Below are 11,464 nucleotides of genomic sequence, written 5' to 3'. Positions count from 1 at the left end.
TATAAAAGGGAAATGATAGAATCAATCCATTTTCATGGCGTTCCTCTCTCTCTCTCTCTCTCTCTTCGCTCCTGCCATCCCCAAGCTCCAGCACCCAGAGAGTAGAGCCCTAGCAAAGCCTTCTGATCCCCTTTTGAAGCAGTGATTTAGGTAGCATAGTCAATTAGTGTGAGTTGTTTGCGTATTGGAATAAAATCAAAGAAGCTTAACAATATGTTGAAATAAATATTAGGCTGAGGAAATTGTCATTGAAAGGTAGGTTTGGACTGTAACTGTTTAATTGTTAAATGTGGACGAAAGAGAAAGAATAGAAAGTGTTCAACACATAGTTATTAGTTAGAAGTGTTTGAGCAATGAAAGAAGGTGGAATCAATTGATGATCTAATGGTACATACGACTGAGATCCTTAGAAATGAGCTCTTAAGTGTAAATAAACAACATTATAAAAGAAAGCTTCTTGGATAGTAAACACAAATCCACTCTAGCGGTTCACTGGCCCAACATGGAACTGGAAGGAGAAACAAGACCTAACAAACGATGGTGAGATCCAGTTGTTTTCATCAAAACAAGTTGTACCCTATCTAAATATTGACAAGTTATTGGGGCTGGTAGCCGTCAATGATCTAGGCAACATAACATGCATAATGAGTTATGTGTGTTGTGATTATGTTTCCCGTGGAACAAGATCACACTCAAAATCAAGAAAATAATTAACACAACAACACCAAGTTTAGTCACCAAATTTGCATAATCCATCATCCATTTTTAGACAACAAAGCCAATAGTCAAATTCCTATGGGCAAAGATTGGACCATAAGAATTTAAGATAAACATACAAGGACTAAAGTATATGGGACGTCCTGCAAAATTTTAGTGCACACATATGGGTACTATCTCTGATTCAGAATCTTAGATCAAAGATCGCAGAAGCTAACATGGATAGACATGCAATTCCGGGGGGCAGAGTAGTTGTGATTACAACAAAGTCATTGCAGTATCTTCGAGAGCTCAGGAACACAATAAATCTCTTAGTCGAGATAAATGCAGCAGCATTGATTTTTATCAACAATGTCTCTCATAGTGTACAATAGTAAACCAAGCAGCCAGGTGTGGCCAGTACCATATCAAACAGTTTTTGTTCCTAGAAAGTGAACTAACTAAGGTAACTACTTACGTTATGTTCCAGTAAATTGACTTAGATCCTATGGTCTAAATACATGATTGACCAGCCTATTAGAAGGCACAAATGAAAAGAACTGTTAGTAGTACAATATATTACTCCTATAGTCCTTCGGTATGCCCACTACGATTGACCAACCTATTAGACGACACAGATGGAACAAAGGAAGACTTTTTCAGATAATCTTGTGAGAAATGTTATATTTTCAAGATACTAATAGATAACTCTAATTTACGATAAGCACAAAATATCAAGGAAGCCAAGGAGTAAGTGCAAACCTTATTAAGAACATGAACATTAAGACAATATGACCATGTGTCTAGGGATCCATGCATTACAAAGAACCATGTTTTTTGTGGTTTTATGCCACATCATGTCTTCACACAGAGCAACATAGAACCATGAATTATCTGAACTCAAAGCAACATAGTGGGATGGGTATTGAAGTTGGCCCTCATTATCAATTTTCCTATTTACCGGACCAACAAAATCATCTTCCAGTTGCAATAGTTGATTTTCATAATGACGCATGAGAAGGACACTAGGACAGTAATCACAAAAACAAAGCGATCAAATAAAACTCATGTAATTCAAATCTTGGGGCACACCAAACAAATTATAGATATACAAACAACAAAGAAAGTAAACTACCCTGGTTCACACTTTCATACTTTGCAGTATCCGATAATTAATGCTTAAAGTCATTTGATAAGAATGTGAATAATAAGAGATGTACCCAATCTCAGAAGTAAAACCATATATCTTTTCCCTCTGCAATTCTCATGCAACAATGTGAAACTCTTCCAATAAAAACAACAAGAATTGTCTGGTGAACTGAATCTTTACCTTTATAAAGCAAGCACATGAAAGGAAGGTGACCACTTCCAAACTCTTCTAATCTACTTATCCATGTAGCCATTCTCTCTAGTTTTTTTTTGACACTGCCATTCTCGCTAGTTTTATCCTCTTTTTCAGCTCATTTCTTATCTTCTTCTCTTCCCGAAGAATAGTTGTGTGTCACATATAAGGTTTAATAATACATGTTCTCTACTGTTATAGTGAATACACAAATCCGTAAAAACCCTACATGCATCGGAGCGTTATGCCTAATTTAGTTAACTAAAGTGAAGTGAACACAGAGGGCTGGGGATGAATTATACTGAGCTGACAGACTAACATAGACATAAAGTAGGACCTTACTTGTTGCCTCTGATCTTGAACCAGGTCTGCTAGTGGGAGTAGAAAATGTCGCCGTTGCAAGAGCACCAGAGCGTGGGACTTGGATTACTAAATCAATCATCAAAATCACAACAAATCTTTCAATAAATCTGATCTATTTGGTCTACAACAGGACGAGTGGAGAATGAAAGAGCAAAAGAATCCATCTCACCTGACGGTTTCAAGGACGTCCATGCAAACTTGGTGGCGCCCTTGCGTAGATCTTCATTCTAGGTCAGTTGTGCTAGATGGTTGGTGCCTTTGTAGCCGATCCGCCGGACGCCTCCCGACGTCAGCGGCAGCGGCAACATTGCCACCGGCCGAGATCATTCGCATAGGCGGGGATGACGTGGTCAAGCGGCACCATGCACGCCGCCTTCCCCATGTCCGCCTCCTTTCCCAACGCCCTCGCCCGACCACCAAAACAAACGGCGCCGCCGTCACCATGCCAAGTCGTGACGCCATCTGTGAGACCACTTGTCGTGACAACCCTACAAACAAAGAGAGGACGGGGGGGTGCGTGTCATGGGAGAAAACGTAGGCCTAGTTTGGGAGCACAATATTTCTAAAACCACAGTAATCCAAAACTATGGTATTGTAATGCCTAGGCAATGAATACCTCGGTTTCTAAAAAACTGCAGTTTTTCTCTGCTTTAGCAAAACTACAGAGTATTTGGCGAGCACAGTCTTTCTAAAACCAGCTAGGCGTGAGTGTTTCTCGGTTTGAAAAAAGAGGTCCGGACCTCCTTTTAGATACTGCAAAAAAAACCTCACTTTTGAAGATACTACGGTTCTATAAACTAAACTAAAATACTCCTATTTGTTAAAGTCAAACAAATCAAAGTCTTTGAAGCCATGGTTTTTTAAGAAAACCATGGTATTCTCCTAAAACTTCAAAACCGTACAAGGACAGGTGGACAATGCCAGCGCCCAGCGACATCCTCTCTTGCTGGGGTTAATAACCCACTTCTCCTGTTTACGGAGCGGCCCATTTCCTTCTAGATCAGACTGAGTTGGTTGGTTCGGCGAGGGAACCCCCGTCCAACCGCCGTATCTATGGCCGCCAACGGCCAGCCGGCGGCCGCGGCCGCCACCATCGACGACCTCCCTGAAATCCTGCTGCTCGATATCTTCCTCCGCCTTCCCTCCCTCTCGGACCTCGTCCGCGCCGCCTGCACCTGCCTGCCCTGGCGCAACCTGGTGACCAACTTCCCCCCCTTCCGCCGTCAATTCATCGACCTCCACCCGGCGCCCCTCCTCGGCCTCTTCTTCGACACGCCGTTTCAGGCTGTCCCCGGCATCCCCGCCTTCGCCCCCGCCCGCCGGAATGATCCGGAGCTCGTGGCCGCCATCTTGAGCGGTGACTTTTTCCTCACCGCCCTCCAGGCGCGCGACGGCCCGGAAGCTAACTGGAGCTTCCTCGACGCCTGTGGCGGCTACCTTCTCCTCATCAAAGAGGATGAGGTATTGCTCCTGCTGCTAAACCCCTTGGCACGGTGGTGCGAGCGGTTCTTTGATCTGAGTGACTCCCGCATCTTCGACGACGACGACGACGACCGCGAAGGCGATCGTCAACTCCTTTACGCCGGCCTGATCTGCGATGACGAAAACCCCGCGAGCTTTGGCATCTTCTGTCTTGCTGCCCATGGAGAGTTCAGGTTGCGGGCTGCGGTCTTCTTCTCATTCTTGGGAATGGGCGGCGATTGGTTCCTCTCCCCATGGTTGGATGTCCCGCACCATCCCAACCCCCACCCGGAAGGTGACGAAGATGACGAAGGTGACGAAGATGACGATGGTGACGAAGGTGATCTTGTGCTTGAGAGCGGCATGCGAGTGGGTAATTTCATCTACTGGCTTTATCAGAATCGTGCGTATGTGGTTGTCTTGGACCCCAACCCAAACAACCCGCGATTGTTTGTTGAGATGATCCCCCCTCTCCTCAATCTGGAAGGTTTTCACAGCTCGATCCTTGGCCAAATTAACGGCGATAAGATGTGCATTGCTTATTCAAATGGATTCAACATCGGTTTCATGCTGCGTCAAGAAGATGGCCTTGATGCTGGGGCATGGGCTAACAGCAGGGTATTCAACCTGACTGATCAAGTTCGACGGAAGCTTGGGTACTTACCCCAGAATGGGCTGAAAATTGCGGCAATGCGGGGTAGCATAGTGTACTTCACAACATCACAGATGTTCCATCCGCTCGAGGCCACTTGTTGGTTTGCTTGTCTGTGCTTGGAAAGTCGCAGGCTGGAGTGGTTGTTTCCGAGGACGTATAATGGTCTCTTCCAACCATACCACCATTCATCGTGGAGTACTTTTCTGTTACCAGAGAATGAAAGATTTTATCCCTTCATATGAGGAATGATGACAACCAGAGAAGGATATTCTGTGAAAAGCATTGCCTTGTTCTCCTACTGAATCAAAACATCCAGCTACCATCCAGAACTGATCTCTTCTTTGGACCTGCATCACGCTGAAGGTCCTGACGAAGTTCCTTGATATTCAGGATTCAATGACAAGTCAATCCTGTATTTTGATCGTTTATGGTAATCGTTGTTGTCTTCTGTTATCAAACTTACCATTTACATTGTGGGTGAATTACTTCATCTGTTCCCTGACATTCAGTATTCAGTGATAACTCAATCATGTGTATTTTGATCTTCTATCGTAATTGGGTTGTCTTCTGGTACCAAACTTCCCATTTACATTGTGCGTGAATTACTTCATCTGTTCCTTGGGTTCACTACTGTCTCTTCTCGGTATTGGGGCAAGGCATCCGAACATTGGAGCCTCTTTTTTTTTTCTGTCTGTAAGATTAGTGTTCTTGACGGGCTGTAGCCTGTTTACCCATTTTGCTAAAAAATATATCCGTCTTATTTTGGCTCATTAATTAGCAGTGCCTACTATCTCTATGATATGATGTCCTCAGAATGATGGCGTGTTCTATATGAATTTTTTGCATGAGTGATTTATTTTTGGAATACTTTACTTAAGGAATTTATTTCTCATATATTTACAGTGTTTCTTGCACTGTATTAATAGGTTGGCTAGTTATCTTGTTCTCTTTGTAAATTTACACATCTCTTCAGGAATTTGTGTCAAAAGCTGAAACAGGCAAACAAGGGTACATGGATAAATGACATGTATCACATGATATACTAGCTTATAATTTTGGATGAATATAACCTAGGGCTCATATATGAGTATTTTATCTTTCACAATATTTTCAATAGATAAATTCCTGAAGAGATATGCTCAATTGCTGATTAGTAAATCTGATTTTTCTTTTTCTGTATACATTCCCAGCAAATACACAGTAGTATTAGAAAAGATTGTTCTCCTACACCAACCAGCATTGTGGTGGAATCCTGTGGAGTTTACTGAACTATGATCATGGTCTATATTTTATCAAAAAAGATGATCATGGTCTATATGAACTATGTGATGAGAAATACGCTCAAGGCATCAAACTGACACCCTGAACACTTATGATTTGTGTAACTGCCATTGTTGGTCTTTGTAGGCATCCTTTTAAAAGATCTATTCAGTAATAATATCATAATTCAACGTGATGTCATGAGAAGTTATGAGAACTGACTACTTGGTAGTATTGTCTCTACCTCGCCTTAATACGAGATTTCTTCTGATTCATTCAATTGCAATTTTTACAAGAGGCTTGCATTTTTGCCTCCTTACTGTTGATCTCTTCCTGGTGTCTGCTTTTAATACTCCCTCCGTCCCAAAATTCTTGTCTTAGATTTGTCTAAATACGGATGTATCAAGTCACGTTTTAGTATGAGATACATCCGTATCTAGACGAATTTAAGACAAGAATTTTGGGATGGAGGGAGTACTTGTGAATTTGATGTGCGTGATCTTGTCAGGTTGTCCTGAGCCAAGTCTAGCCTCTGATGTAGGTGAATATCATTCTTTTGTTCAAATAGAAATTAGTAGGCTTGATTAACTTGTCTCGTATTACTTTCCTGTTGGAATCAACTTGTATTGTTTAGTAGCAACATGACTAATCCATTTCGATAATACCCAGAGTATGTATGGAATTTGTGTGGTCATATTGACCTTCTGTTTGCTATTGATTGGAAATTCGATCTACGTGTATAGTGGCAGGCCTCGGCGCCTCGGTCATTTCATGGAGTTATAATACAGGAATGACCAATGTTAGTTGGACATGAACATTTCTCTGGGTTCAGATTGACATGATCATAGTGTTTTTTGTTGGTTCAAGTCTTCAAGCTATTATATCTCACGAATGTTAGTATGGACTACCCTAAAAAAAAGAATGTTGGTATGGACAGTAGTGTCCAGCAAAAATGAGTTAGGCCTCCAAACTCTTCTTAACATTTCTTTAGGAGCTCTACCACCATATGCACATTGTTGCTGAGAGGAAATCGCCATTGAAAAATAATGGCGACAGAATGCACATATGCACTATCGTGTATGAAATAACCGAGTATTAGTTGCTGCCGCTGTTAGACATATCTCGTACTGTGTAAGTAAGATCTGCTGCCACTGTGCATTGTCAATTTTGTGTTTGGTTACTCGTTGATGTCGAATACTTTTTTTTAGATGCCGAACACTCTACCACACTACTAGCTGAGTGTCCGTGCGTTGCCACGGAATAATAGAAGATAGCGATCAAACAACCGTTTTGGTTCAAAAATATGTGTCAAACATGATAACATTTAGTATGCATTCATATATGGCAAGTGGTTCCCTCTCTTGCACCTATTCTTATCAGACCTCCTTCCCCTTAACATTGATTCTCATCAATGTGTTTAATCACTTCTTTGAAATTCTTATTTTTTTCAACAGTATATATTTTCGTCAACTGAAAAGTTCTTCTAATCTATTTTTTCGCAAACAATGAATTGAATGAATAGAGAGGACTAATTTCATTGTCTGTAAAGTTTGGCACTGACTTGGCACAAATTTGATCAATAATTGTATCAATAAGTTGTGATTCAAGTGCTGCCCGCCCTGAGTTCCTGTTTACTTGCTCAATGATTGCCACCTTCGGTGAGCAGAGCACCATGATGATGTCCATCAACCACTCCCAGATGCTTTTTATGTGTACTACAAGAAGCCTATTATGTGTACTGGGTTTGAATGGAGTTGTCTCAGCCTTCCTCCAAATCAACCAAAGGCGGATCAGGATCTTACACCAAATCAACCCCAAAGAAGATTAGCAACCTTATCTTTCTTTTTTTGTTGAGTTCGGATATGGGGTGGATGGGATTCAAAATTCTATTTCATCATCAATGCCTTTAAATAACCCACGCGCTCCACAAGCACACACACCCATGGCCCACGAAAGCACATGTACAACTCTCATAGCATTCTGATTCTGACATAAAAAACACATTGGTCTACCCCATCTGCTCCTCGTATTTTTCAGTATGCACTTCCTCAGGCCTGACAGTGACCTGTAGACAAAAGCAAAACGAATCAGAATTTACACTATATGTACAAGAATGAAGAAGAAATGATATAGTATAACTATTTCACACAACATGACCCAGCAAAAAAAGGTGAAACATGTGAAATGATATAAGAGAAAAGACAACTATTCAAATTAAAGGACATTGGAGCGCTATTTTCACAGAATTCAGCTTGACCTCTCGGAGTTGGACGCTATTTTCACAGAAGAGGAAGTTTGGAGCGCGATCAAAGAGATGCACCCGGAGCGGGCACCAGGGCCGGATGGGTTTACCGCGGCCTTCTATCAGAAGGCGTGGCCCATCATCAAGCATGAGATCATGGCGGTGTTTCTTAAGCTCTATGTTGGAGATGGCCGTGGTTTCGGAAAGCTTAACCGAGCCTGTCGTGGAATTGTCACGTCAGATGTCCTCAAGCTAGGACTTAGTCGTGGAGCCATCGCCGCTAGGAAGCTTGAAGGGGTTAAACGGGACAAGGAACACGAGGGTTTATACTGGTTCGGCCCCTTACAGTGAAGGTAAAAGCCTACGTCCAGTTGAGGTGGTATTGATTAGGGTTTCGATGACCAGGGAGCTAAACCGCTATGCCTGGCTCTCGATGAGATCTTTCTTGTCCCTAAACCGCTGCCGGGTCGTCCCTTTATATAGGGAGGCTGACGCCCAGCAGCTCTCAGAGTCCCGGCCGGCTCATAAGAGTGTCCGGCTCGGACTCTCAACTATTCTTGCCTTATACTACAAGTTCTACCATAATGATGATTGTAACTACGGGCCTTAAGCCATATCCGGGTCTTAAGCCCATCTTTGGCCCACCGTCTTCAAGCTTGGCGCCGGGCTTCTGGCGATGACCATTATGAGTAACCCGTCCCCTCCTGGCGGGTGACTCTAGGTCTATATCCTCAACATTAGGCCCCAGATTGATTTGAGCCGGCTCATGTCAATCTTCAATTCTTTCGACAGAAATTCTCCGGCTTACACTTGTGTGAAGGCTATAACCCGGCGTGATGTCATCCTCTGGACTCCGGGTAATCCGCCGTGACGTCATCTTCCATTAAGTCCATTTTTTACTCCACTATATCCGCAACGGATCTTATCTTTACTGCCATCCCGAAAATCGAGGCGTTTCGTGGGGAGATAACCACGCCGTGGTCTCCTCGTTTCTCGCGCCCACTTATGAGCTCGCCCTTATAAGTAGCCCGACCCTCGGGTCTTTCCATTCTTCCCCTTCTCTCGTCTCCTTCCTCTCGCTGCTCCCGTGCTGCCCGAGCTCCGCCGCCGCCACTGCCGCAACAGAGCTCTGCATCCTCGTCGTCCTTGGCCGCTGCATCACCCTGAACCGTCCAGAGAACCGCGGCGAACCCCTGCACCCGTCAGTTCCTTCCTCCTCGTAGGATAGATCTACGTTAAGCTCCTGCTGTTCTTCCGTGTTCTTCGCCGTCGCCCACGAGTTCTTGGTAGTTTTCGTTTTTACTGCCTCTTCTTGATCTTAAGATAGCATAGAACCAACGCGGCGGCTGTTTGGCACTCATTTCAAATGCAAGTAGACCTCTTTTGACTGCCTAAAAGCCCCGTTCGAGCCCAAGAACTTCCCTCGCGTCTGTTTTTAGGTCTAGAAACTTTCCTTTTAGCCGACCGTTTTGATCCAAATTATTTACTGCAATGTGTGAAAACTGTTTTCACCACACTTAGTAAAAAACTGCACCCGTTGAGTCATGGCGGTTTACATTTCCGGTTTAAAGAAACCACGCGCCGTTGGACCTTCCAGCTCAAAGGAGGCCATGCGCCATAAAATTATCCGGCTTATCTGTGACAAGGTCGTAGACAATCGAATTATTTCTTAATACCCCCAGCGGCTTAGATAACCCAATGCAATTAGATATATGTCATTAGGCCCCTCCATAAGCCGCCACTTTAACACTGAACTGTAAATTTCCTCCGGCTTATAATTAAACCGGGCATGTTTCCTTTTATCATAGGCTTCCGACTTTCACCATGCCTCCCAAAGCTCCTAAAGCACCCATCACTTGCAATTGGATGAGGTCCAACGTCACCGACGAGACCTTAACGGATTTCATGAAGTCAGGTTACCTGCCCAAAAAGGACGTCATGTCCTACCGTGCCCCCGACCCATTAGAGGAGAGACCACAGCCGAGGGACGGGGAAGTGGTAGTTTTTGCGGACCATATGAGCCGGGGCTTCGCACCGCCCGGCTCAAAGTTCTTCAGAGATGTGCTGAATTTCTTCGACCTGCGGCCTCAAGACATAGGACCCAACTCGGTGTCAAATATATGCAATTTCCAAGTGTTCTGTGAGGTCTACCTTGGAGAAGAACCCAGTCTGCTGCTCTTCAGAGAGCTCTTCTACCTGAACCGTCAGAACGAGTGCGCCAACGGGCCAAGGTTGGAACTTGGTGGCATCTCCATTCAGCGACGGAGGGACTGCCTTTTCCCTTACGCTGAGCCGCCAAGCCACCCAAAAGACCGGAACCAGACGTGGTTCTATTGCCAAGACACGTCGCCGGCTGATGAGAGCCCGCTGCCCGGCTTTCGCCCTTCACGTCTGGAACCAACTCACTCTCTGTCTGTCAAGTTAACTCAGGCGGAGCGCCAACCTCTGCTCCCCACCATCAACAAAATCAAGGCTCTCCTGGGCAATGGTCTCAACGGAATTGATCTGGTCCGGGTCTGGATCTCGTGGCGGGTGATCCCCCTGAGCCGCCGCCCTGGCTTAATGTGTGAGTACACAGGCCGGAAAGATGACCCCCCTGCAACACAGCCGCAACGATCTTCCTGAAGACGTTGCTGAAGACATGACCAAGGCCCTTTTAAATGAGAGCTTGGCAGACTGCGGGAGGACCGGGTTAGCCCCCTTCTGCAAGACCAACCCGGCCCCAGCAGTAAGCCGCTGATCTGAACATCTTATCTTCTTCTGCAGATAACCTTCATCTAAATCTTTTAAAAAAAATCATCATTGTATTTTTCAGGCTGATGACAAATTCTGGAAGGTCAAATATGACCATGAGGCGGCCAAGAAGGCCAGGAAGGCTAAGAAAGCCGCCAAGAGAGCCGCTCCCCGCAAGAAGGGAAGTAGGCCTACTGCTTCAAAGCTGCTGCAACTAAGCGACAGCTCCGAGTCAGAGGTAACCCCTGAACCTGTAATCTCTTGTTGTATGTAGTTTGTATTTCTGTCCACCTTATCAATACTGTTCATCAACAGGATGACACCGGAGCAAGTAACCCGGTGGTTGAAGAGGTAATGATACTTTCCTCCGACTCGGAGCCCTTGCCAAGGCTGAAAGTCCGAAGGGTAACCCGGAAAGTAAGATTTTCACATCCTTTAGCTTATCAAGATCCTCAATTTCTTTTGAAGCAACAGATTCATGAGAGCCGGCGGCACACCCGGACCAACAAGGACGCCGACCTCTCTTCCGGTTTACCTGACGCGTCGAGGAAACGCCGGACCGAGGTGATCTCAAACTTGTACCCTTTTCATCCTTTGGCGGGTGTTATACGTCAACCGCTCAACTCTTCTGACTCAAATTATCAGGAGACTTCCCCCTCTTCTGGCGACTCTATGCAGTCGAACCTGCCGGCTTTCAAGACCGTGCCCGGGT

At 44.6% G+C, this 11,464-nt stretch overlaps 1 protein-coding gene across 1 annotated transcript; it reads left to right on the top strand.

Annotated features, from left to right (window-relative positions):
• Positions 1–3,376: 3,376 nt before the first annotated feature.
• LOC123078044 (uncharacterized) lies at positions 3,377–5,090 on the top strand. Its single transcript, XM_044500432.1, has one exon. The coding sequence runs from the start codon at positions 3,455–3,457 to the stop codon at positions 4,757–4,759; it is 1,305 nt and encodes a 434-aa protein (XP_044356367.1). The 5' UTR covers positions 3,377–3,454; the 3' UTR covers positions 4,760–5,090.
• Positions 5,091–11,464: the final 6,374 nt, after the last annotated feature.

Source organism: Triticum aestivum, chromosome 3D (genome assembly GCF_018294505.1).
Source record: "Triticum aestivum cultivar Chinese Spring chromosome 3D, IWGSC CS RefSeq v2.1, whole genome shotgun sequence".
Lineage (NCBI taxonomy): Eukaryota > Viridiplantae > Streptophyta > Magnoliopsida > Poales > Poaceae > Triticum > Triticum aestivum.
This window is presented reverse-complemented; position numbering and strand designations above follow the sequence as displayed.